We start from the raw sequence: 27648 nt of genomic DNA, 5'->3' as shown, positions 1-27648 counted from the left end.
TGGAAGTCCTGAGCTATTGTTGGTAAGGTTGCTGGCAAATTAGAGTGTGAACATGAGTGAAGAAAATGTGCAGGGACCATAGACGATGACTGTCAATGTAAGCAAATAGCCTAAAGGAATGAAAGGGTGAAAAAACAAAAGAACAAGCAAATGAAAGAACAAGAAAGAGCGAAAATGTTTTCCTTGCAGAGTCAGACCACCAAGGAACAGCGAAAATGGTCGAAAGAGCCAAAGAAATTCACTTCAAAAGGTTTCATTGCAGCCACACAACCATGTAAGAATGAAATGCAGAGTACACCACACTGCTACACATGAAGCCCAGAGCAAGTGGCAAAGTTTAAATAATATACCACCGTAAGAACAATACACCAACAGTTGCCAATCACAACTCAGACAAACACCGAGACATACATCTAAGCGTACCTGCAGGCTAGCAGAGCTATTTCTGATGCTGAAACAATTTAAGCAATTGTTTCGGCCGACTGGCATTTCCTATATACGAGACCTAATTTATACTAACACTTCCACCACCACTCACAGGCATCACTTGTGGCGCAGGAACTGCATTGTACAGATAGACAGTCTTACGACAATGAGTCAGACAGCGAGGATGGAACTGGCAAGTGATAGTGCACCCGACACAAAAGACGTTGGTAAGCAACAGTATTACCACAGGGAAATTACTCACAGCTGCAGACGCTCAGTCGTAGTTCGCAACACAATTATTTCTGTATGATTTATTGTCTTGAGACAGCTGGACACAAATTTTCTGGATTCTTCTAGTTTCCTTTGTGATGGCATTAGGCACCAAGGGCACTACAGTATTACAAGAGTTCTGGCCTAGACAATTTTATATGCACATTTAATGCATTTTGGGAACTTCCAACAGATAACTGGCCAGCCTTACTGGCCTAAATCTGAAGATGCCTTGCCACCTCTATAGCACAACAGTGATAGGGTGCCACGCATCGCTCAAACGACATTTAATTCAATCTTTCTTTACTGGAGCAGCTCAAGTATTAGAAGCATCAGCATGCCTTAAGCAAATGGATATACATACCAGATTCTGGACTGAGCCACCCAGCAGCAATCAGCACTTGCAGCTAATTGTTGTCAACGGTGCAAAGATCGGCTAGATCTTGACGCGCACAATTAACATCAGCAGAAGCTGTAACGACAGCAGTGGCAAAGTAAAACAAATTAGACAAATGACGGTACAAACATGCAGGGATATCTGCATTGAGCACTTCACCGCGTGACTGCCACAAAGTGCAACATGTGCTCCTCGCGCAACCAGGAAAAATGTTCTTTTAGCTGTAAACATCACGAGTTTGTAGAATTCGTCCGCGTAGCTCGTAATAGATATCCTAAAAACAGCAGACAAACTACCTGTGTATACCGTATTAGTGTTATTACAATGTCGACCACAGATGCGAAGTTACGCGCATGACATACTGTTACAAGGCGGGAGGCATCAATTTAGAGGGCTCGGCACTACAGCACTGGATGGAGCGAGGCCGGCAGAGCAAAAACAAAGTCCTCCTGTTTCCACCGCACCTTTTCTCCTTCGTGTGTAAAACGTGCTACGACATGATACAACACCGCCACCCTTGACCGAGCGCTTCAATGAAACCAACGGACGTAGGTATGATAAGCTAAAGCACGACCTACTGCATAAAGGGCGACCTGCGCATCCCGTGGTCGCCTACGGCAGCGCGCGGCCCAAGAAATACCACGTGATCATTGAGTAGGGACCAAGCGTGCCGGTAGAGGCCTCCAGTGCTCATCCTCACAGCAACGCCCGAAACGCTCCGGCCCTGTCTTTAGAGTACGGCGATGACGGTGATAATTCGCAGAGGAGCTGCTGTAAACTCGGCATTTCACATTATTGACAGGGTGCGGCTAGAAAAATCCGCGTCGATACATGCGATACACGCCCCAGATATTTGGTATCTTCGCTGTGCAGTGCAATGAAATTTTAAACTACTTTAAAGGCGCGGCCGCGCGGCTGCTAGGATTGAAATAGTGTAATCCCTTAGAGCTTTTTTTTTCCCCTCATTGTCTGCTAAAATGTTGGTTAGTGCTGTGGTGCCAAGAAGGTCTGGTGCGCACTTTCCGCGCTAGCCGGGGTCTGAGCGCGCCCGCACTTCATTCTCCCGTAGGTTTCGCTAGTCCCGAGCCGGACGCAATGAACGCACTACGTACTGTTGCGTTTCGCCTGCGACACGTGGTTTTGCCGGCGCGACTGCGGCGGGGCGGCAGACATTTTGGCCCGATCGTCGTCGCCGCAACACTCATCGGCAGGTGTTTCCAGGCGCGACTGCGGCGATGCGACCGCAAAGGATCACCCTCTCATTCCAGTCATTGTGCCCGAAACAGGCGATGCCAAAGCAGGGATCATCCTCTCATTCCAGTCATTGTGCCCGAAACAGGCGATGCCAAAGCAGGGATCATCCCCTCATTACAGTCATTGTGCCCGACCGGCAGCGCTACAACAGGGTGCTACGAGATCGTGCTCGACATGGTGCTACGGCATCGCTACAACAGGGTGCTACGAGATCGTGCTCGACATGGTGCTACGGCAGCGCTACGACAGTGTGCGTCACCATTAGCCCATTGTACATTCACGTGCTCGTCTTTTGAGGGGTTCCTTCTTGCCCTCAACTGCGAGAGTATAAAAACAGCTGCCCCGGACGCCAAAAGAGAGGGCTCCGATTTCTTCTGCTGAGTAAAGTGCTCTCCCGTCTCTCTACTTCGGTCAACCTGACCGCCAACTCTTTGCGATGTTAAAATAAACAAGTTGTTTCGTTGTTACCAGTCGACTCATGCTTTGCCGGGACCTTCGGATGCTTCCAGTTGTACCCCAGGCCGCCAGGCCAACGCTACCCTTGGGGCTTGCGACCCAGGTACAACCACGGGCGTCAGCGCCGAGTTCCCAACAGATCGTACCAGCGGTGCGATCCCAAACATCTGGTTGGCAGCGGTGAGATCGCCTCCGACTTCAAACAACTGTCTGCCAGCGGTGAGATCGCGACAACGGAGGCCAGCAGCAAACAGATGCAGTTGACTGTATGCTGAGCAGCTCAACGACGATCCGGGAGCAGTGCAACGAGCCCTGTGTGACGACTGGTTGCCTGCAGCGGAACGACTGCGCGGAATTCCTGCCTGCGAGGTTTGGTGAGTGCGGGACTTTCTTCTTCTGAGCTTTGCCAGGCTTTTTGTTAGTGTCAGAAACAGAGCTGGTAATTGTGGTTGTCGTTGCTGCCGGGTTAGTTTGCGGCAAGACAATAGTAAGCAGTAGAGAAAGCAGCATTCAGAGCAGCCATGGATTTGAAGTCGTTGCGCAAACCGAAATTGTTGGAGCTTGCAAGAGAGTTGGGTCTGGATGTCTCAGACAAACTAAGAAAACCTGAACTGCTAAGGACTATTCTTGAGTTAGAGGCTGAGGATGACGAGCTGTCGGAATGCCTTGAGACTATTGAGGAGAGGTCAAAAAGACAGGAGCGCGAACTTAAAGAGCAAAAAGAGAGACAGGAGCGCGAACTTAAAGAACAGAAAGAAAAAGAAGAGCGTGAACGTAAAGAACAGAAAGAGCGAGAGCAACAAGAGAAAAAAGAAGAGCGCGAACACGCTTTGGAAATGAAGCGTCTCGAGGTAGAGATGGAACGCGCTCGTAATGGAAGTCAGGCACACGGTGCAGGAGAACGCGTATTGTTCAAAATGACTGACCTGATGCGGCCGTTTAAGCTTGGAGAGGACATTGGTTTGTTCCTGGTTAACTTTGAGCGAACGTGCGAGAAGCAGGGGTTCTCTCGGGAAACGTGGCCACAGCGCTTGCTCACTTTGTTACCCGGCGAGGCGGCCGACGTAGTCGCTCGCTTGGATAGAGAGGAGGCAGAGGATTTCGACAAAGTGAAATCGAGTCTTCTAAAAAAGTACCGGCTGTCTGCGGAGGCGTTCCGTCGGAAGTTTCGGGAAAATGAGAAAGGCAAAAGTGAGTCATATACAGAGTTTGCGTATAGGCTTATGTCGAACATGCAGGAGTGGCTCAAAGAAGAGAAAGCGTTTGGTGACCACGATAAAGTTCTGCAGTGCTTCGGGCTAGAACAGTTTTATAGTCGGTTACCGGAGAACGTGCGATACTGGGTCTTGGATAGGCCAGACGTTTGTACGGTGGCTAAAGCCGCTGAGCTAGCCGAGGAGTTTGTGACGCGTCGGGCTCGCGGAGCTAAGGATGGTCAAAAGGGTGAATTTGGCTCGAAGTTCGAGAGGCCGAAGTTCACACCCATGAGAGCAAAGGGGAACACGCGTAGTGCGGATGCGAGTGGAAGCAGTGCGACCGAACCTAAGGAGACGGCGGCAGCCGAAGCCGAACGCAGAAAGCGGTTCGAGATGAGGCGAGCGGGCGTTTGTTATACGTGCCAGAAGCCGGGTCACTTTTCGGCGCAGTGTCCGGAAACAACACCAAAAGTTGTGTTTTTTTCAATAGGCAGCACTGACGAGAACATGAAGCTTCTCGAGCCTTACATGCGAGACCTCCTCGTGAACGGGAAAGAGTGCCGAGTGCTTCGCGATTCCGCAGCTACGATGGATGTAGTTCACCCGTCTTACGTAGAACCCCATATGTTCACGGGCGAGTGCGCATGGATCAAGCAAGCCGTGGAAGCTCATAGCGTGTGTCCGCCGGTAGCAAAAGTGCTTATTGAAGGACCTTTCGGAGCGCTTGAGACAGAGGCGGCAGTGTCATCTATGCTGCCACCCCAGTACCCGTACCTATTTTCAAACAGGTCCGATCACCTCCTGCGCGAGAAGGGGCTTTTGTTTGGTGAAGCTAGTGTTCAGGCCTTAACCAGATCGAAGGTTCGGGAGCTCGCTGCAAAGGCGGTAGTTGCGGGGCCGACGTTATCAAACAACGAAAAAGGGTCAGAGGCGCAGCAAGCTGATATTCCGAGCACGCCCGAACTGAATAAACTTGAGTCTGTAACGTTAAAGGCGCCAGATACTGGAGAGGAAACGCCCGACACGGGAAAGTTAGAAGAGCTATCTACTGATTTGCTCATCGCGCCTACGTCAGACGGACTTGATAGGTTGCTAAAAGTCAGCCGGTCGGCTTTGATAGCCGAGCAAAAAAAGGATGGTAGCCTAGAAAACATACGCTGCAATGTCAAAGAAGGTATCGCCAGGAAAACTGCGCGTTTTGTGGAAAGAGGTGGAGTCCTGTACCGGAAGTATCTAGACCGCAGAGGAGTGGAGTTCGATCAGCTGGTCGTGCCTCAATGCTATCGTCAGGATCTGTTGCGCTTGTCACACGGGGGTTCGTGGTCCGGACACCTAGGAGTTAAGAAAACTAAGGACCGTCTCTTGCAAGAGTACTATTGGCCAGGGTGTTTTCGGGACGCAGACCATTTCGTGAGGACATGTGACACTTGTCAGCGGGTGGGCAAACCAGGGGATAAATCGAGGGCGCCGTTGAAATTGGTACCTATCATTACGGAGCCTTTTAGACGGCTCGTTATTGATACTGTGGGACCTCTGCCGGTAACAGCCACGGGGTACAGACACATTTTGACTGTGATCTGCCCAGCGACAAAGTTCCCTGAAGCAGTGCCGCTTAAAGAACTCAGCTCAGTTGAGATAGTTAATGCACTACTGTCCATATTTGCGCGAGTTGGTTTCCCTGCGGAAATCCAATCAGATCAGGGCACAGTGTTTACTAGCGCTTTGACGACAACTTTTCTCGAAAGGTGTGGGGTAAAGCTGTTACACAGCTCAGTGTACCACCCACAGTCGAATTCCGTTGAGAAGCTCCACTCCGTCATGAAGCGCGTGTTGAGAGCCTTGTGTTTTGAACATCAAACTGACTGGGAGCTGTGTCTGCCTGGGGTGATGTTTGCTTTAAGGACCGCGCCGCATGCAGCTACGGGGTTTTCGCCAGCTGAACTGGTGTACGGTCGCTCGCTTCGATCTCCGCTTCGCATGCTTCGAGAATCATGGGAAGGTAGGGGCGACGACCCAGTCGTGGTGGAGTACGTACTTAAGCTCCTCGAACGCTTAAGAAGGGCACAGGAGTTGTCAGGTGAAGCAATGACAAAGGCCCAGCAGAGGGCCAAGGTTTATTATGATCGGACAGCCAGGGCCCGTCGTTTTGAGGTTGGCGATGAGGTCATGATATTGCGCACATCGCTAAACAACAAACTAGACGTGCAGTGGGAGGGCCCAGCACGAATTGTTCAGAAACTGTCGGACGTTAACTACGTGGTAAGTCTGCCAGGAAAGCGGAAAGCACAGCAAGTTTACCACTGTAATCTGCTCAAACCTTATAGACAAAGGGAAGCAGTGGTGTGCATGATGGTAAACGTTCCTGAAGAGCTTCCGGTCGAGCTTCCGGGACTAGGCTCAGTGACGAACAGGGAAGACATCGGTCAAGTCATTAGTGACCTTATCAGTAAAGCACCGCTGTCGCCTGAGCAGAAAACCGAACTACACCAGCTATTACAAGAGTTTCAAGGTCTGTTCTCTGAGAGGCCTGGTAGGACTTCTGTACTTACTCATGATATAGAACTTACCTCCCCAGAGCCAGTACGATCCAAGGCGTATCGGGTGTCACCCCGCCAGAGCGATATTATGGAGGCTGAGGTAAAGAAAATGCTACAGCTCGGTGTTATTGAGGCAGGTGAGAGTGATTATACCTCCCCTTTGATTTTAGTTGAGGTACCGGGCAAGGAACCTCGTCCTTGCGTCGACTACCGCAGGCTTAATTCCATCACTAAGGATCAAATTTATCCGATCCCTAACATCGAGGAGCGCCTTGAGAAAGTTAGTAGCGCTCAGTTTATTTCCACCCTAGATCTTGTCAGGGGTTATTGGCAGGTTCCACTTACAGAAGAGGCTAGTAGGTATGCGGCGTTCATTTCACCAATGGGAACATTCCGTCCTAAAGTGTTGAGTTTCGGTTTGAAGAACGCGCCATACTGTTTTTCAAGCCTCATGGATAAAGTGTTGCGGGGACAGCAAGAATTCGCTTTACCGTATCTAGACGACGTAGCGATATTCTCCGCATCCTGGTCTGAGCATATGGCACCCTTGCGGGCAGTGCTAACCCGCCTGCGCGAAGCGGGCTTGACAGTCAAGGCTCCTAAGTGCCAGTTAGCACAGGCCGAGGTTGTCTACCTCGGTCACGTGATTGGTCAGGGTCGTCGCCGCCCCTCTGAAATAAAAGTGGCCGCTGTGCGAGACTTTCCGCAACCGCGCACAAAGACCGATATTCGGTCGTTCTTGGGTGTCGCCGGCTACTATCAGAGGTACATCCCTAGGTACTCTGATATCGCGGCTCCCCTGACGGATGCTCTAAGAAAAACAGAGCCTCAAACAGTCGTCTGGGACGAGACAAAGGAAAGAGCTTTTAGCGCCCTAAAGAGTGCCCTAACAAACCAGCCTGTGCTACGATCGCCAGACTATACAACAGGGTTCATTGTTCAGTGCGATGCTAGTGAGCGAGGCATGGGCGTTGTACTGTGCCAACGGGAAAATGGAGAAGTAGAACACCCCGTCCTGTATGCTAGTCGTAAGCTGACCAGTCGTGAGCAGGCGTATAGCGCCACCGAGAAAGAGTGCGCGTGTCTCGTGTGGGCCGTTCAGAAATTGTCATGCTATCTAGCCGGCTCGAGGTTTATCATTGAGACTGATCACTGCCCTCTCCAATGGCTGCAGACCATCTCTCCCAAAAATGGCCGCCTCCTGCGCTGGAGCCTCGCTTTACAACAATATTCCTTTGAGGTGCGTTACAAAAAGGGGAGTCTCAACGGTAACGCCGATGGCTTAAGTCGAAGCCCCTAACGTAGGAATCAGCCTCAAAATTGTTTGTTACTGATGTTTTTCTTCCTGAGGCAGGATTTTTTTTTACATATTGCTTTTGTTTAGTGTTTCAAAGTGATGATATGCTTTCTAGTGCAATTTTTCAATTTGTGGACGCGTTCTGAGTGATGCTAGACTACTGTAAGGAACTAGGCAGTGGTATAAAAAGGGGAAAGAGCCTGGCAGGGCTTAGTGAGGGTTGTGCCGTGCTTGCTGACTGAGCGGTTGAGTTTCAGCGTAGTTCTAACGCTTGCCGGGAACGAGAACAAAAATGTGAACTCTCCCGAAGTCACTTTGCAGTGTCCCGTGCGAACCTGAACGAGAGAACGAGGCCTTCTCTGTGCGCTGCGCTCAAGAAACGTCGAGGGACGCCCGACTTCGGTTATGAGCATCATCGAGCGACATCCCTCCGGCCAGCGGATGCAGTCCCCTGTCCATCGGGATCTCCTTCCCCCGGCGGGGCGGTCTGTTGCGTTTCGCCTGCGACACGTGGTTTTGCCGGCGCGACTGCGGCGGGGCGGCAGACATTTTGGCCCGATCGTCGTCGCCGCAACACTCATCGGCAGGTGTTTCCAGGCGCGACTGCGGCGATGCGACCGCAAAGGATCACCCTCTCATTCCAGTCATTGTGCCCGAAACAGGCGATGCCAAAGCAGGGATCATCCTCTCATTCCAGTCATTGTGCCCGAAACAGGCGATGCCAAAGCAGGGATCATCCCCTCATTACAGTCATTGTGCCCGACCGGCAGCGCTACAACAGGGTGCTACGAGATCGTGCTCGACATGGTGCTACGGCATCGCTACAACAGGGTGCTACGAGATCGTGCTCGACATGGTGCTACGGCAGCGCTACGACAGTGTGCGTCACCATTAGCCCATTGTACATTCACGTGCTCGTCTTTTGAGGGGTTCCTTCTTGCCCTCAACTGCGAGAGTATAAAAACAGCTGCCCCGGACGCCAAAAGAGAGGGCTCCGATTTCTTCTGCTGAGTAAAGTGCTCTCCCGTCTCTCTACTTCGGTCAACCTGACCGCCAACTCTTTGCGATGTTAAAATAAACAAGTTGTTTCGTTGTTACCAGTCGACTCATGCTTTGCCGGGACCTTCGGATGCTTCCAGTTGTACCCCAGGCCGCCAGGCCAACGCTACCCTTGGGGCTTGCGACCCAGGTACAACCACGGGCGTCAGCGCCGAGTTCCCAACAGATCGTACCAGCGGTGCGATCCCAAACAGTACCGCTTTGCAGGGCCCACGCGTTCCTTTGCTGCATTCGGCAAGTTCACTGAAGTGACGTGCCGCTGAGAGCGCGGCAGAACGTGAGTAGTTTTAATTGCAGTGCATGCCACAATCGTAAAAATGTGTTGTTATTGACGTAATTATTTACGGCACTTTACCAAATGATAACGAAAGTCTAGCTTGAAAAATTCCAAGGGCGCTTTATTGTGCCATCACACAGATAGTCACTACACTTTAAGCACTTTTCTCTAGTTGGGCTTTTGAAACGGAAAGCTTCGCTACGTTAGTCGACACCACGCTTCGCGCGAGCCGGCGTATGTCGGAATTGGCTCCGTAATTAAGCGTGTTCGGAGTCGGCGCAGGGGGCTACTGCCGCACGCTATGCGTCGTCGTTTGACATTCGCCGCCAGCGCGTGTTTATCGCGGAGGCCGACTATATAACCGCTTGCCAGAGAACAGGCGTGCGCATTCAACATGGAAGGAGAAGAGAGTGACACTACCGATACAGAGAGCTGTACGTGTTTATGGCTGTACAGAAATCGCAAGACAATGTGCCCAACAACGATGAATAAAGATTAATAATCCTGCATAACTTATGGTATATATCATTCATAAGCAATTTGCATCACTACACAAGGCACACGTATAGCATAACCATAAGCTTACCAAAGCATATATCCATAAGTGAAACCATAAGCATATAACCATAGGCTAAATCATAAAGCCTATAAGCTAAACCGTAAGCCATATCCCTAACTTAAACCATAACCATATCCATAAGTTAAACCGTAAGCATATCCACAGGCTAAATCATAACCATAAGCTAAACCGTAAGAATAATCATAGGCTAAATCATAAAACATAACTATAAGCTAAACCATATGCATCACCGAACCTTTTCGCTTCGAGATATCCAGGCTTAACCTTAGCTAAGCCCCAGCCATATTTTTTTGTTGAGGTTTCAACCATTGGTTTCTAATATCGGTCACGGGGAACTCATGAAATGAAATTCCTCTTGATGCTCGGCCGCTTGACTTTCACAACGGTATGCAGAAGTAAACCATTGTGCATGAAGAAGCCGCAAACGCGAAAGCCGGCGCCCACGGGGCTGAGAATCACAGTGTCACTGAAATAGAATCTGGTAATCAAGATCTAGCGACACCAACAGATCACCAAGCACTCAGCTAATCGATTGTTTCGCGCGCGTGCGTTTGCGTCCTTCCGTGCTCTCGCTGAAAATGCTTGCTGCCCGTGCGTGCGGCCGGCCACGGGGTTGGGGGTAGGTGGGGGTGAGCACTAGCGCCACTGTTCGCGGCGGCGGTTTGGAAAACTCAAAAAAGCCACACAAGCAAAAGCAAATCAGCGGCGCTGGCGCAGCGCCGCACGCGCAGGTCCGTGAGCTAAAGCACGACCTACTGTATGTTATGAGCTAAAGCAACACTGAGTTGAGTGTCACACATTATTCACCCTATGGTGGCTTACTCACACGAGACTGGCCAATCCCGTGAACTGGCGTTTCCTCTAATGACCGTCTCGTCAAACGTCCATGTTGGTCTGCGCTTGCTTTTTCTTTTTTTTTTTTTTTTCCGAGCCTCGCATATATCTCTCTTGGACGGGGATTGCTGTCATCGCACTGTGTGCCGGCAGGCAGCGTGGCCTTTAGTGTGAGCGCTGGTGCACATTTCTACCCGTTTCTTCCACGGATTAAGTTATTTGCTGTGCGACGGTGTTTATTGCCCGCCGTTGATCATCCAACGCGGCGATGGTGTACTGCTGCGTACCGCTTTGCAAGTCGCAGTTGGGTAAGACTCAGGGCGTCTCTTTTCATCAATTCCCGAGTGATTCAGAATTGTTTGCAAAGCGGCTCAAGAACATCTCCAGAGAAAATTTCGTCTTCAACGACAAGTCGGCATCGAGTGTGATTTGCAGCCGGCATTTCCTCGCGAGTGACTACATTTGACGTTGAAGTTATGGATCTGAGCGCACCGCATTGGACACATTGAATTTAGCTGTGAATAAATTTGTTTTCGTTTCTCTGAATCCGTCCAGCGTCATGAATTCATGCTAAATCCGCTTTCGTGCAAAGCAAAAACGGCAGCGCCTGAGATTTCAGGAGCTATATTTTATACGCTTCGGAATTCTAAGGAATCTGTCATATAAACACTTCAGCTCGCTTATAATTCTACACACTGGTTAAAACCGTTCAGTAAGCGTCATATGCGACCATGCAGTCATATTTTGAAGAAGAGCACGCGATGGCGCGCAGTAGTTATTCTGTTGTTGATAACTCTTAGCTGTCAAATCGAAGAGGCTGATTGCGCGGTCTTTGCATAATGCATAGGGGTGAAATATCAGGACCTGACGGTTGCCACTCACGCGGGACGGACTTGGAGCGGGCGCGCGTTCTCCTTCCGCGTGAACGGCGGTCGCAGCGGCGGAAGGTGGGGCAGTGGCGACCCCACCGCGGTGCGGTGCGAGGCGGAAACAGACCTCATTGCGAAGGCCGTAAGAAGAGTAGCGCGCGCTCCCCTCGAGACCGGCCGTGGCCATAAGGGTTCTGTGGCGCCGCATCGCGGCCGCAAATATGCGCGCGCATTGCGTGCGCCATAGAGTTTCTCTATGGCATGCGCCTCCCCATCGACCCACTGATGCTACTTTAGTGCACTATCATTTATTTTGTGGGTGAGCTGTCATCTGTCATGCTGTGTGAGCGAGCAGGTAAACAAACTCAGTTCACTGCTGCTGTCGCTTACGAGCACCTTCAAAGGTAAATATGGATGAGCTCACGAATTAGCTTATTATACCTACGTCCGTTGCTTTCATTGAAGGGCTCGGTGAAGGGTTGCGGTGTTGTAGCATGTTGTAGCAGCACGTTTGTACACACGAAGGAGAAAAAGTGCGGTGGGAACAGGAGGACTTTGTTTTTCTTCTGCCGGCCTCGCTCCATCCAGTGCTTTAGTGCCGAGCCCTCTCAATTGATGCCTCTCGCCTTGTAACAGTATGTCATGCGCGTAACTTTGCATCTGTGGTCGACATTGTAATAACACTAATACGGTATATTACACAGGTAGTCTGTCTGCTGTTTTTAGGACATCTGTTACGAGCTACGCGGACGAACTCTACGCACTCGTGATGTTTACAACTAAAAGAACATTTTTCCTGGTTGCGCGAGGAGCACATGTTGCACTTTGTGGCAGTCACGCGGTGAAGTGCTCAATGCAGATATCCCTGCATGTTTGTACCGTCATTAGTCTAATTGGTTTTACTTTGCCACTGCTGTCGTTACAGCTTCTGCTGATGTTAATTGTGCCCGTCAAGATCTAGCCGATCTTTGCACCGTTGACAACAATTAGCTGCAAGTGCTGATTGCTGCTGGGTGGCTCAGTCCAGAATCTGGTATGTATATCCATTTGCTTAAGGCATGCTGATGCTTCTAATACTTGAGCTGCTCCAGTAAAGAAAGATTGAATTAAATGTCGTTTGAGCGATGCGTGACACCCTATCACTGTTGTGCTATAGAGGTGGCAAGGCATCTTCAGATTTAGTTATCTGTTGGAAGTTCCCTCAATGCATTAAATGTGCATATAAAATTGTCTAGGCCAGAACTCTAGCAATACTGTAGTGCCCTTGGTGCCTAATGCCATCACAAAAGAAATTAGAAGAATCCAGAAAATTTGTGTCAAGCTGTCTCAAGACAATAAATCACACAGACATAATTGTGTTGCGAACTACGACTGAGCATCTGCAGCTGTGAGTAATTTCCCTGTGGTAATACTGTTGCTTACCAATGTCTTTTCTGTCGGGTGCACTATCGCTTGCCAGTTCCATCCTCATTGTCTGACTCATTGTCGTAAGACTGACTATCTGTACCACGACCTACTGTATAAGGGCGACCTGCACGTGCGGCGCTGCGTCGGCGCTGCTGATTTGCTTTTGCTTGTGTGGCTTTTTTGAGTTTTCCAAACCGCCGCCGCGAACAGTGGCGCTAGTGCTCACCCCCACCTACCCCCAACCCCGTGGCCAGCCGCACGCACGGGCAGCAAGCATTTTCAGCGAGAGCACGGAAGGACGCAAACACACGCACGCGAAACAATTGATTAGCTGAGTGCTTGGTGATCTGTTGGTGTCGCTAGATCTTGATTACCAGATTCTATTTCAGTGACACTGTGATTCTCAGCCCCGTGGGCGCCGGCTTTCGCGTTTGCGGCTTCTTCATGCAGGATGGTTTACTTCTGCATACCGTTGTGAAAGTCAAGCGGCCGAGCATCAAGAGGAATTTCATTTCATGAGTTCCCCATGACCGATATTAGAAACCAATGGTTGAAACCTGAAAAAAAGAAAGATTGGCTGGGGCATAGCTAAGGTTAAGCCTGGATATCTCGAAGCGAAAAGGTTCGGTGAAGCTTATGTTTAGCTTATAGTTATGCTTTATGATTTAGCTTATGATTATTCTTACGGTTTAGCTTATGGTTACGCTTTATGATTTAGCCTATGGATATGCTTACGGTTTAACTTATGGATATGCTTATGGTTTAAGTTATGGATATGCTTACGGTTTAGCTTATGGTTATATGCTTATGGTTTCACTTATGGATATGTTTCGGTAAGCTTATGGTTATACTATACATGTGCCTTGTGTAGTGATGCAAATTGCTTATGAATGATATATACCATAAGTTATGCAGGATTATTAATCTTCTTTATTTATCGTTGTTGGGCACATTGTCTTGCGATTTCTGTACAGCCATAGACACAGCTCTCTCTATCGGTAGTATCACTGTCTTCTCCTTCCATGTTGAATGCGCACGCCTGTTCTCTGGCAAGCGGTTATATAGTCTGCCTCCGCGATAAACACGCGCTTGCGGCGAACGTCAAACGACGACGCATAGCGCACGGCAGTGGCTACTGCACCGACTCCGAACACGTTTTCGGAGTCAATTCCGACATACGCCGGTTCGCGCGAAGCACAATGTTGACCTATAGCGTAGCGAAGCTTTTCGTTTCAAAAGCCCAACTCCAGAAAAGTGCTTAAAGTGTAGTGACTATCTGTTTGATGGCACAATAAAGCGCCCTTGGAATTTTTCAAGCTAGACTTTCGTTATCATTTGGTAAAGCGGCGTAAATAAATACGTCAATAACAGCACATTTTTACGATTGTGGCATGCACTGAAATTAAAACTATTCATGTTCTGCCGCGCTCTCGATGGCACGTCACTTCAGTGAATGTGTCGAATGCAGCAAAGGAACGCGTGGGCCCTGCAAAGCGGTACGTAGTGCGTTCATTGCGTCCGGCTCGGGACTAACGAAACCTACAGGAGAATGAAGTGCAGGCGCGCTCCGGCCTCGGCTAGCTCCGAAAGTGCGCATCAGACCATATTGGCACCGCAGCACTAACCAACATTTTAGCAGACAATGAGGGGAAAAAAAAAGCTCTAAGGGATTACACTATTTCAATCCTAGCAGCCGCGCGGCCGCGCCTTCAAAGTAGTTTAAAATTTCATTGCACTGCACAGCGAAGATACCAAATATCTGGGGCATGTATCGCACATATCGACGCGCATTTTTCTAGCCGCACCCTGTCAATAATGTGAAATGCCGAGTTTACTGCAGCTCCTCTGCGAAGATGTCGGCCGCGCGGCCGCGCCTTCAATGTAGTTTAACATTTCATATTATTGCACTGCACAGCGAAGATGCCAAATATCTGGGGCATGTATCGACGCGCATTTTTCTAGCCGCACCTTGTCAATAATGTGAAATGCCGAGTTTACTGCAGCTCCTCTGCAAATTTTTACCGTCATCGCCGTACTCTGAAGGCAGGGCCGGAGCGTTTCGGGCGTTGCTGTGAGGGTGAGCACTGGAGGCCTCTACCGGCACGCTTGGTCCCTACTCAATGATCACGTGGTATTTCTTTGGCCGCGCGCTGCCGAAGGCGACCACGGGATGTGCAGGTCGCCCTTTATACAGTAGGTCGTGATCTGTACAATGCAGTTTCTGCACAACAAATGATGCCTGTGAGTGGTGGCGAAAGTGTTAGTATAGATTAGGTCTCGTACATAGAAAATGCCAGTCGGCCGAAACAATTGCTTAAATTGTTTCAGCATCAGAAATAGCTCTGCTAGCCTGCAGGTACGCTTAGATGTATGTCTCGGTGTTTGTCTGAGTTGTGATGGGCAACTGTTGGTGTATTGTTCTTATGGTGGTATATTATTTAAACTTTGCCACTTGCTCTGGGCTTCATGTGTAGCAGTGTGGTGTACTCTGCATTTCATTCTTACATGGTTGTGTGGCTGCAATGAAACCTTTCAAAGTGAATTTCTTTGGCTCTTTCGACCATTTTCGTTGTTCCTTGGTGGTCTGACTCTGCAAGGAAAACATTTTCGCTCTTTCTTGTTCTTTCATTTGCTTGTTCTTTTGTTTTTTCACCCTTTCATTCCTTCAGGCTATTTGCTTACATTGACAGTCATCATCTATGGTCCCTGCACATTTTCTTCACTCAAGTTCACACTCTAATTTGCCAGCAACCTTACCAACAATAGCTCAGGACTTCCACTCTTGCTTGCTAACATTGCACTTTTTGGTAAAGTTTTGTCAAGCCACTGTTACTACAGAAACCACTTCGTTTCCAAATCTATAGCAGTACACTTACTTTTCACCAGCAATGTCGTGCATTGCTGATGATCAGAGGGTGAATCAGCCATCTCCCATTTCAGTGGCAAGTCAAACAAGGCTGAGAAACAATATAGTCAGGAATCACTTCAATGCAACGAACAAAGACAAGCACGAGCGACTTAATCGCTTAGCAGAACTGCTCAGGACGAGGGCCAAAGAATAAAGAACCAAGTGTGAGGGCCGAGCGAGCAATGTAGGTGCACCGCCGACAGCGTTGTCAGCGTGTTTGGCGCGGTATGTTTGTGTTTTGGAGGGTGGTGCAGCACAGCGCTATGGGCAGAGTCCATTTGTGTTCGGAGGGGTGGAAGGGCGCCGGAAGAAATGCGCGCAAGGCTGGTGTGCATCTCATGAAGAGAAGCATGAGGCGGCACTTGGGGTGCCGGGCGATCATGCAGCGGCTCACGTTTCACTTTTCTATTTTTTCTTTTCAAGGATTTCGCATTCCATTACCTTTCGGTATGGACGCCCAGCAACCATACCTCGTGGTCATAAATGTTAAGGCGTCATGAGGACATTGAAATAAGCAGGTTATTTCCCCATAGAAAACTTACAAAAGTTTATGGTGCAGCAGCTTTTCATTGTTATAACCGATATATTGTTGAAACCGGTATAGTTATAAGTGGGTTCGGCTGTACCGGTACTTTTGCTGTGGTGCAAAGTAAAACAATAACACTGCAGACATTCGGTCTGCGTGTTATATTATGCCACTAAACTTTAAGTTGTCTCTTGAGACAACAGATTACACAAATAACACATGCTGCCTTGAATAATTCTTGAAGTGTCACATGTCACTATGAGCAACATAACAGCCTACACATGTACGTAGGCGCTTATGCTGATATAAGTCATCCCCTCGTCTTGGGGCGCAGGCCCGTGATAAAAAGGGCAAACGGTGTTTAGTTCGAAATTTAAGCTCTTTCCACGGTGTGTAGCACTGTAATTTTAGCATCCTTGATTATGAGCGCACATTGTATGCACTGCGCTTGTCAGCTCAAAATGGCCAGACCTCGAGGGGCCCCTTAATGCAAAAGTGAAGGAAAATTGGGTGGGGGAGCAAGTGACTGGCGGTTATGTTATGAACTCTAGAATTAGAAGATGAGAGATGTGGCAACTTCATGGAAAAAATTGCCTGCGAGTTATGAACACCTTCTTCTGGAAGTGGAATAACACGAAGTGGGCCTGGAAAAGTCGTAATGGGGACACAAGAAATGAAATAGATTTCATACTCTGTGCCAACCTTAGCATAGTGCAAGTTGTAGAAGTGTGAGGTAGGGTAAATAGCAGTGATCATAGGTTAGAGATGTCTCGGATTGTTCTCAATTTGAAGAGAGAAAGACCAAATTAGTTAAGAGGAAACAGGCCAGCCAACCTAGACCCAGTCAGGGTAAATGTAGATGACAAGACAGGGGTAATTGGAGATCACTGGGAGAGGCTGCTCAGGGTCATTGAACAGTGGCACATACCCAGTGACCCAACTTAGCACCAAAGAAGTTTGTTGAATAGCAGCACATACCCATTGTTACATGCTCAGCGACCGAATTTGGGCCGGCAGTTAGTTTTGAACCCAGTTCCCAGGGACAGTGCAGCAACCAAATGCTCTACCCATTTGATCATAGGCTACACACCGACCCAAGTTAGCAGGAAAGATGTTATGTGCGGTCATGCATACATATGTACTGACCTACCGCTAAGTGAGTAAAGTTCTTAAAGACCGCTGTTGCATTAAAAATGAACTTTGGACAAGCAATGTAATGTGTAGGGCAGGTAACCGACGGCCTATCGAGGTTACTGAATTGGTACCAATGGAACTGACGTGCAATCATGGACAGCAGACAAGTAGTGTGAGGAAATAGAAAATTTACTAGCACGGGATGGTATCATCTGGCACAAGACATGGGGTGATTGAAGATCCTACAGTTGACATTAAATTGGCTGATGGCAATGACCCTAGGATGTTGCAATAACTTTTCATTAGTTGGACTACACCAATAGCTTTAGCATGCATGAGATGAAAAAGTATCTCAAATATGTTCTGCTGTCGTAAGCCTTCCACAAAAATGAGATTGCCCTGCTTTTGAGTATTCACTGTGGATAGTCCTTTGTAGCCCTTTAGGAATACTGAACCGGAAGGGTTATTTTGTGTTCCTTGGCTATGCATTGTAAAGTGCCCCTGTATTTATTCCATACCTTTTGGTCTGATGCTGTAACAGGACTGCAATCGCCCCACTTGTTTTTTGCAGGCCTCACAAATGCAATGAGCCCAGCTGAAAGCATCATTGCCAAAATGGCATGCCACACCCCTTCAAAGGTCGTTGGTCATGTCGATGTTGGCATGCAGTGCAGCTTGCCTCTCGCTGACAAGTCTGTCGGCTGCTCGTTGAAACCAGGGAGGGAGTCTAGGAGCGTGCAGACTACGGAGGCTGTGGAACAGTTAAGCTCCAGCTCAGGTAGGCAGTGACTGGCACTTCTCTTACATTCGCTTGCTTGTGTGAGTGCGGTAAATGGCCAAGTCTGCCTAGCTTGGCACGACTTGCTCAAGTGTGTGTGACGTGCTGCTGAGGACAAATTAGCAGGTTTTTTATTCTTGTCTGTATACTGATTGAGGCAAAATGCTAGAATAATGCTCTGCTGAGCACATTGAAGCACCTTAGATTGCAGGGCTTAATGCAGAGCCGTCTTGACCTGGTGTCGTTGTAGCTCTTACATCGCTTTATGATTACCTTACACCCAGTGAGTCTCTTAGTTATGTATAGATCGGTGTATGAGTGTAAGAACATGAATATAGATCAATGCAGAATGTAAGTTGACCTCTGGGTTTCATGTGAATAAAATTCAAACAAAATTATTTAATGCAGTCAACTATAAAACATACCTTGTCTTGTCAATATGCTCATTCATTGAGGGAAGCAAATACTGCTCGGGAAATGTAAGGATTGTTGACCTGGGTCAGGTTTTGGTCACGACATCCTCCAGCACATCATTGGTGATGACTAAGCTGGACTGGCAAGGACTGGCACCCAAGGTGCATGCAAGCAATCACTTCAGGCGACCTGTACAAGTCTTGAGATGAACGCTGGCTATACGTTGGTTTTGGTCCTCTCCCGTCGATAGAAGCTTCAGGTTTTTTGTGCCATATTTACATACTGCAGTGGCCGATGGGACCTCTCTCTCTTTTGGACCACCAGTTTGTCCCAGTGGATAGTTATTCTTCCTCAGCAGTCTTGTTACAGTGTACTATCCACCTTTGCTGATCTGAAAAGGGAAGCCTCTTCCCTCCGAGAAATGGGGCACTAGTGAGCAATTCAAGTGCCTTTGCCATGAATTGAATCTGCCGTCATCAGGAGAACTTGTGCACGGTGCTGACAAAAGAATTCTATCACAGTATGTTCAAGTTGACTGTCAACAGGGTAGCAGTTTGCACTACAACGCCTCCAGTGAAAATCGACATTTGCTCTGTTTTGGAACGATGAAATGGAACGATGCACTGCCACAATCGTGCTTTGCACTTCCAACCATTTTATCACATTGTTTTCAAATGCACTTGTAAAGCCCCGACATTTTATTTTTGCACCCCTAGCAGTATTAACTCGTGTTTGGACAGAGTTTGCAAATTTGGCATGTTTGCAACAATAATGACAAAAACGATGATCCTTTCTCCACTTTGACAACTACACACAAGAAAACTTTGTTTTGTTTCGCTGTACACTACATGACAGACACAGGAAGGTTGTGCTAGTTATTTTGCGACAACTGACCAAAGCCCAACCCTTCCTTGGTAATTCAGGTGCATGTGGTTGCAGCGTAGGATTTGCAGAATGGTTTACAAAATGTCTAACAACACAAAGTGGAATTTGAATAGGTTCTTTTTCACAGCATAATAATAATACAATCACAGACCGATTTTCTGGGCCTGCGCGAATATTTGGACTGCTATATTATTGCCACGTACTCCATATAGTGATCACCATGCAAGTGCTGGTGTGCGGTGATGTTTTAAATCAAAAGGCAGAAACCGTAGCGCTTCAGATGAACATTGAGGGTTTTCAACTTAGTGATAGCTGGGTCCAAAATGTTAAGGGGCCCCTCACCAGATGTGGCCATGTTGAGCTGACAAGCACTGTGTATACAATGCGCACTGGCGATCGTGTCTGCTAAGTATTACATCGCTATGTGCCGCGGAAAGAGCTGAAATTTCAAACCGGACGCTGTTTGCCCGTCTCGCGGGCTTTGCGCTCCCAGCTGGAAAGTTGACGTATATCTCACAAGTGCGCGTACGTACATTGCACTGCTGTAACATCGCTCATAGTGACGCACGACTCTGTCTGGTCGATGGCAAATTTGTCCAAGAAAGGCACTCAAGACAAACAGAGGCGGCGAGTGACTTAGTGCTAGCACTCAAGCAGGGTGACTCCGATGCGGCACAAAGGGTACTCAACTGCGCTCGGGATGAACAGGGGCCAGCGAGCGGGAACAGTACATTGGAGGCGATAGTAGGCACCTGCTCCACGCGCGCCTCGAAGAGTTGAGGAAACCCGAAATTGGCATGGCTAGGACTAGAGCACACATCCGGGCGGTCGACGTGACGAAAGGGCTGTCCAAAGAAGAGATGGCTCCCGGTGGCCGAAAGCAGAGGGTGCATACGTCATGCTGTAGGTGTTATCCACGTCGAAGGACATAAGTCCGTGGCCAGGGGATCAAGCAGGGACGACGGCCGTAAAGGGGCCTGCAGTGATACTTCAGTGAACACGCTGGAACAGAGTTGGGCGGCAGTTATATGGAAGTGGATCAAAACGACAAGTGCGGCCAGTTGGTTGGGATTCATAGTAAGGTTTGTTACAGCTCAACACAAGACAAGGACAACAGAAGGTATAAAATGACGACACGGCACTGACTCTCAACTGATATTTTATTGAAGATATGTCTAACATAAATGTAGGTGCCATTTGATAACCATGACATGCACGAGATGCAGAGACGCATCGAGGCAACTGTGACAAACTGACACATAATCAAGATTGACATAGGTAATGTAGTTCCTTGTCATCAAGAGTGATAGACTGTTCACTTATACATGCTTTGTCCCTAATCTTTGTATTGCGAGCTTCGGCATTTTCCCTTGTCAATTGGCTTACATGTTTAAAAATGAAACTAGTTTTTTTAAATTCGGGGCGTCAACCGCACGACTTGCAGTGCTCCGTGAGATGAAGTGGAGCAACCCCTTGAAGAGAGAGCTCATGCTCCCGAAGTCAAACATTCACACATCGCTTTGTGATCGCATCGCTACCACAAGATAATGGAATGGCACACACAACCTGCATAGCAAAAGTCATGTACCTGTTCACATGTTTGACAGTGCATTTTCCCTTCACTTGCTTATCCTTCAGCAAATTATCAACTAACGGGCATATGCAACCTATCTTATGTTTCGCAGAAAAACGAACATTGCTCATTGAGGATAAGAGAGCAAGCTTGGTCCTAGCATTTCTAGCGTTTTCTAAGAGTGATAAGAATCCAAGAGAGTAGTTACACACTCCACATTCTCCCATTTGTAATCTTTTAGCTTTCTGAAAAAAAAGTTTTTTATAAGCGGACTTCACAACCGGCAACATAAAGCATTCAAATGCAGAAATATTGAGTAAATTATAAAGGGCCATTAGAAGTTCCTTGTTTCATCCTACTTAAAATCACCATGAAGATCTAAATAAAGAAAGGCAGCTTGTTATTAAATTTAGCATCTGTGTTCTTTTTTCGCATTTCACAATAACTCTTAAGTGCTTTTGTTTTATTTGTGCAGCGTCGAGGCCCTGTATTTCTCCATCCACTGCCAAACGTGACAACTCAAGGCAAGAATGCCTCCACCGATGTCACCTGTGTGACTATGAGGCTGATGAACTATTTCTTCTGGAAGCACACGCCAGCGTCCATACTGCCAAGAAGCCGTTTGAGTGCCCTTCATGCTCTCGGAGGTACTCGGACAAATACAAGTTCAAATTTCACCTGCGCAGCCACACAGGCAAGAAGCCACATCAATGCCCTTCATGTTCTTCGAGCTTCTTATACAAGTGTTATCTTATTGAACACCTGCGTTCCCACACTGGTGAGAAGCCATATCAGTGCCCTGCATGCTCTCAGAGCTTCTCACGCAAGTGGCACATGAAAGTCCATATGTACACCCACACAGGTGAGAAGCCATATCAGTGCCCTTCATGCCCTCAAAGCTTCTCGGTAAAGCGCCTGCTGGAAGCCCACCTGCGCACCCACACAGGCGAGAAGCCATATAAGTGCCCTTCATGCTCTCAGTGCTTCAAACACAAGTATAACTTCAAAATTCATATGCGCACCCACACGGGCGAGAAGCCATATCAGTGCCCTTCATGTTCGCGGAGGTTTTCTTATAAGTCCAGCCTCCAAAACCACATGAAGCGGGAAGCCACTTCAATGCCCACTCTGCCTTCAGAGATTCTCGTTGCAGAATGCCCTGAATATACACAATCACGTTCATACAGATGATCCACGAAATAGTTGCACCGTCTGCTCCAGGTCCTGATCACTTGAACCGACTTAATACAGCACAGCACCATGATACTGTAGGGTAGGTCAACAATCTCGTTGAACTAGAGTCTGAATTAAAAATCTTCATATGTGCAGCGTGTTACGTAGTGTTCTACAGCATCAGGTAGCGCAAGTGTCTCCGCATGCTTTTAAGCGGAAGCTTTAGCTCGGGCCCCACTCTGATGCCGCCTATTTAAACGCTTGTAAAGCGAAGTAATGCTTTTCTGAGATAACCATTGAGCCAATTATAAGGAAATTTGTTACATTTGAGCGATAAGATTGAATTCTGGCGACTGCTGGAAGCAGATTTTCGGTTGAAGGCGTGAGTGTTATAACAAGAATATACAAAGATTGTACAGCTTGAAAAAAAATTGAAGCAAGATGTTTATAAATTTATAGCTCTGCACCTGTAATATCCTATTCCTAGTTCTGTAAGCTGTATATGATAATCATCCAAAGCGGACAAATTTGTTGTATCAATTTATATCTTTCGTGAACTTGTTACATTGTTTTCGGGGACTTTGCAAATGTCATCATCATCAGCCTATATTACGTCCATTGCGGGTTGAGGGCCTCTCCCCGCGATCTGCAATTACCCATGTCCTGTGCCAACTGATTCAAACTAGCGCCTTTGAATTTATTTATTTCATCAGCCCCCTTTGTCTCCTGCCATCCTAGACGGTGCTTCCCTTCTCTTGGTACCCATTCTGTTACCCTAATGGTCCAACGGTTATCTAACACATTACATGACCTGCCCAGTTTCACTTTTTTTTTTCTTCATGGGAATTAGAATATAAACTATGCTGATTTGCTCTCTGATACAGACTGCACTCTTTCTGTCTCTAAACCTGATGCCCAGCATTCTTCGTTCCATTGCTCTTTGCGCAGTCCTCAAATTATTCTCAAGCTTCTTTGTCAATCTCTAAGTCTCTGCCTCATATGTCAGCACCAGTAAAATGCACCGATTGTGCACCATCCTTTTCACTGATAATGGTAGGCTCCCAGTCAGGAGCTGACAATGCTTTCCGTATGCAATCCAACCCATTTTTATTATTCTATGAATTTCCTTCTCATGGTCAGGGTTCCCTGTGATTAGTTGACCTAGGTAAACATACTCCTTCACGGACTCTAGAGGCTGACTTGCGATCCTCAACCCTTGTTCCCTTGCAAATCTATTCATCATTATCTTTGTCTTCTGCTTATTAATCTTCAACCCCAGTTTTACATTCTCTCTGTTGAGGTCCTCAATCATTCGTTGTAACTCGTCTGCTATCTTGCTGAATAGAACAATGTCATTGGGAAACCTAAGGTTGCTGAGATTTTCGCTGTCGATCCTTAAGAGGAAGCTTTAGCTCGGGCCCAACTCCGACGCGGCCTATTCAAATACATGTAAAAACGCAAAAACGTTTTTATGAGATAACCCCTGGACAGATTTTGATGAAATTTGTCGCATCTGAAAGAGAAAGTTAAATTCTAGTGACTGTTGGAAGCGGAATTTCGATTTAGGGCTTGAATTTTCTTAAACGATTTTCAAATATTTGACCGTTTGAAAAAAATAGAAGCACAAAGTTTATAAATTCATAGCTCTGCATCAAGAACCGATATCGCGGTTCTGTAAACGGCATTCATTAGATCATTAAAGCGGACAAATTCAACATGTCATTTTACATCTTACATGAATTTGTTACGTTGGTTACAACGGTTTTGCAAAAGTTGTATTTCTCTATGATTAAATTTTTTTTATATTCATGTGTAACATATCAATTTTGTCCGCTTTAGATGTACTATTAGATGCAATTCACAGAATTGTATTATCATTTTTAGTGGTTAAGTTACAGAGTTGTAAACTTGATAGTTTCGTTTTTTGAAAATTTTCTATTTTTGCCAATTTTTAATAAAAAATTGACGATCTAACTCAAAAATTCAAAACCAACAGTCACTAGATTTTAAGTTTTTCTTTTAAATGCAACAAACCTCGTCAAATTTGGTGCAGTGGTTGCCGAGAAAAACGAATTCTCCTTTTACATGTATTTAGATAGGAGCACTTGAGCTAAAGCTTCCTCTTAATCCTAAGCCTTCCCAGTTTAATAGCTTGAATGCTTCATCCAAGCATGCAGTGGAGAGATTGTTTCCCATTCTGGCCCCTTATACATTTCTTTCTACTTTTCTTGTGGAGAATCAAGGCAGCTGTGGAATCTTTGTAGATATTTTCCAAGATATTCACGTATGCCTCCTGTACTCCTTGATTATGTAATGCCTCTGTCTGCACGTATCTCTTCTGAATCAAATGCCCTTTCGTAATCTACGAAAGCTATGTAGAGGAGCTGATTGTACTCTGAGGATTTCTCGATTACCTGAATAATGACATGGGCGTGATCCATTGTAGAGTACCTTTTCCTGAAGCCAGCTTGTTCCATTGGTTGACTAAAGTCCAGTGTTGCCCTTACTCTACTAGAGAATATTTTGGTGAATATTCTATATAATATTGGGTGCAAGCTAATGGGCCTATAATTTTTCATTTCTTTAACGTCTCCCTTTCTATAGATCAGTATATTGTTTGCATTCTTCCAGTTTTCTGGGACCCTTGCAGTCGATAGACACTTTGTATAAAGAACTGCCAGTTTTCCAAGCATTATGTCTCCTCCATCTTTGGTTAAATGGACTCCCACTCTGTCTTCTCTTGCCGCTCATCGTCGTTTCATGACTTGCAAGGTGTTCCTGTATCCTGTTCATTACTGTTTCTTATTGAGGTATCCTGACTCCTCTGGGTACTGTATAGGTCAGTATAGAATACTTCCGCTGCTTTTACTATATCTTCGAGATTGATGGTGATATTACCCTGCTTATCTTTCAGTGCATACATCTTGGTTTGTCCTATGCCAAGTTTCATTCTCACCGATTTCAGGCTGCGTCCATTTTTTACGGCTTCTTCTGTCTTTCTCACATTATAGTTTCGAATATCTCTTATTTTCGCCTTGTTGATCAGTTTTGACAGTTCCGCGAATTCTATCCTTTCTCTTGGGTTGGGCACTCTCATTTTTTGTCATTTCTTTATTAGGTCTTTTGTTACATGAGAGAGCTTGCCTACTAGTTACCTTGGTGCCTTGCCTCCCACTTTAATTGCTGCATATGCGGCCAACCTAGTTACGGTTTCATTCATTAGCTCTATGTCATCATCTCTCTGTTCTAAGGCGGCATATTTGTTTGCAAGTACCAGCCTGAATTTGTCTGCTTTTACCCTTACTGACTCTAGGTCGATCTGTTGCTTGAGCAATTTAGCTCTTTTTCTCTTCAAATTGAGGTGAATCCTAGCCCTCACTAACCTATTATCACTGCACTTTACCCTACCTATCACTTCTACATCCTGCACTATGATGGGATCAGCAGAACGTATGAAGTCAATTTCATTTCTTGTTTCACCATTCTTGCTTTTCCAGGTCAACTTTCTGTTGCTACGCTTCCTGAAAAATGTTTTCATTATTTGAATCTTATTCTTTTCTGCGAATTCTAAAAGCATCTCTCCTCTAGTGTTCCTGGAATCGACACTGTTGTTGCCAATTGCTTGTTCACCAGCCTGCTTCTTCCTCCACTTTTGCATTGAAGTCGCCCATTACTACACTATATTGAGTTTGCACTTTTCTCATTGCTGATTCAACATCTTCATAAAACCGATCTATTTCCGCATCATCGTGACTGGATGTTGGAGCATAGGCTTGTACTATCTTTAATCTATACCTCTTGTTAAGTTTGATTGCGACCGTTGCTACCCTCATTATCATTGAAAAGGAAAGTATACAATGTGTGCATTTTACCAGTGCTGACATATGGGGCAGAGACCTGGAGACTGACAAAGAAGCTTGAGAACAAGTTAAGGACCACACAAAGAGCGATGGAACGAAGAATGCAAGGCAAATAACTTTTAAGAGACCGAAATAGAGTGGTTTGGATCAGAGAGCAAATGGGTATAGACGATACTTTAATGGGCATGGAGAGAAAGAAAATGGCACTGGGCAGGTCATATAATGCGTAGATCAGATAAGCATTGGACCATTAGGGTGACAGAATGGGTACCAAGAGAAGGAAAGCGCAGTAGAGGATGGCAGAAGGCTAGGTGTTGCGACGAAATGGGGAATTTGCTGGTGCTAGTTGGAATCGTTTGGCACAGGACAGGGGTAATTGCAGATCACAGGGAGAGGCCTTCATCCTGCAGTGGACATAAATAGGCTGATGATGATGATTATGACTGCTTCCCTCTCATTATTGCTGTAGAATTCGTCAGTGTTGCCCGCTATGTCCTTATGGATTAGGAATCTCACCTCGTATTGCTTCTTTTCTGGGATGACCTCTATAGCAGAGGACGAGGCCGTTATTCATCAATGTATAAGCCTCACCGGTTTTTCTAATCTCTCTAAGGCCGAGGATATCCCAAAGAATGGCTGATAGTTCCTCAAAGAGTCCTGCTATGCTATCCTCACTCGACAGAGCTCGGCTGTTAAACGTTGACAGGGTGCCAGTAAATAACCGCGTGGTTGAAAGCCTTGTTTACATCAATTTTGTCTGCTTTAGATGTCCTATTCGATGCATTTTACAGAACTTTGATATAATTTTCACTGCCGAGTTAAGAGTTGTAAACTTGATGGTTTCATTTTCTGAAGATTTGTGATTCTCAACAAGGTTTATTATGAAATTGATGGCCTAAATAAAAAATTCACTGTCAGCAGTGACTAGATTGTATTTCTTTTAACTGCAACAAACCTTATCAAGTTTGGTGTAGTAGTTGTCGAGACAAACGATTTTTTCTTTCCCATGTATTTAGATGGGAGCCCCTGAGCTGAAGCTTCCTCTTAAAGGGTGGCTGAAACACTTTTCTTGAAATCAGTAAAATCAGCAATTTGGTTTGTCATGTTGTGGCTTTTCATTATTCGAATAGTATTCGATGTTTGTTGCTATCTCAAAAATGACTGTTTGCATGCCCTAAAAACTATGTATGTCATTGTATGTAATATTATTATTACATTACAGATGTATGAATGATCTGCTTTTTAAGCTGTTTTTTTTTTTTTTTCAGTATTCTCATTGGTACCTATGAAATTGTTCTGTTTGACCAATTCATGTATTTGTTGGCTCTAGGTTCTGGTTTACGTGGTTCATCCTGGATTATTTTGAGCTTATTCTATTTACATGCTTTTTTTTTACATATGGGTGCTTTTCTAGTGGAATTGCTTGTTCACTACGTTAAAGCTTTCGACTGTCTGTTTCATCAGAGCATCAAATAAATGCCAGTGTTTGTTTGTATTCATTGTCTGTTGTCGGTATTTTTATACTTGAATGACAGCAT

General features: G+C 46.5%; 2 protein-coding genes and 1 long non-coding RNA gene across 4 annotated transcripts in view; 2 read left to right on the top strand and 1 right to left on the bottom strand.

Moving 5' to 3' along the window:
* Nucleotides 1-10709, bottom strand: part of LOC142589957 (uncharacterized) — a 69365-nt gene extending 58656 nt beyond the window's left edge. The window contains exons 1-2 of the mRNA XM_075701694.1: nt 9090-10709; nt 1061-1168 (exon numbers count right to left, since the gene is read on the bottom strand). The gene's annotated coding sequence lies outside the window, so the exon portion shown is untranslated. The remainder of the gene's footprint in view (nt 1-1060; nt 1169-9089) is intronic.
* The window catches only part of LOC142589965 (uncharacterized), a 181873-nt gene continuing 156266 nt past the window's right edge, over nt 2042-27648 (top strand). Inside the window, exons 1-2 of the long non-coding RNA XR_012830013.1 lie at nt 2042-2158; nt 9100-9169. This is a non-coding gene — a long non-coding RNA (uncharacterized LOC142589965). The remainder of the gene's footprint in view (nt 2159-9099; nt 9170-27648) is intronic.
* On the top strand, nt 11754-27605 carry LOC142589961 (uncharacterized). Of its 2 annotated transcripts, none has more exons than XM_075701711.1 (4): nt 11754-11856; nt 12378-12485; nt 17999-18205; nt 21553-27605. In XM_075701711.1, the coding sequence occupies exons 3-4, from the start codon at nt 18013-18015 to the stop codon at nt 22266-22268; spliced, it is 909 nt and encodes a 302-aa protein (XP_075557826.1). In that variant the 5' UTR covers nt 11754-11856; nt 12378-12485; nt 17999-18012; the 3' UTR covers nt 22269-27605. The 2 variants fall into 2 exon arrangements, with proteins under 2 accessions (XP_075557826.1, XP_075557828.1); XM_075701713.1 differs by lacking the exon at nt 11754-11856 and adding an exon at nt 11898-11985.

The sequence above is a fragment of the Dermacentor variabilis genome, chromosome 8 (genome assembly GCF_050947875.1).
Source record: "Dermacentor variabilis isolate Ectoservices chromosome 8, ASM5094787v1, whole genome shotgun sequence".
In the NCBI taxonomy this organism is placed as follows: domain Eukaryota; kingdom Metazoa; phylum Arthropoda; class Arachnida; order Ixodida; family Ixodidae; genus Dermacentor; species Dermacentor variabilis.
This window is presented reverse-complemented; position numbering and strand designations above follow the sequence as displayed.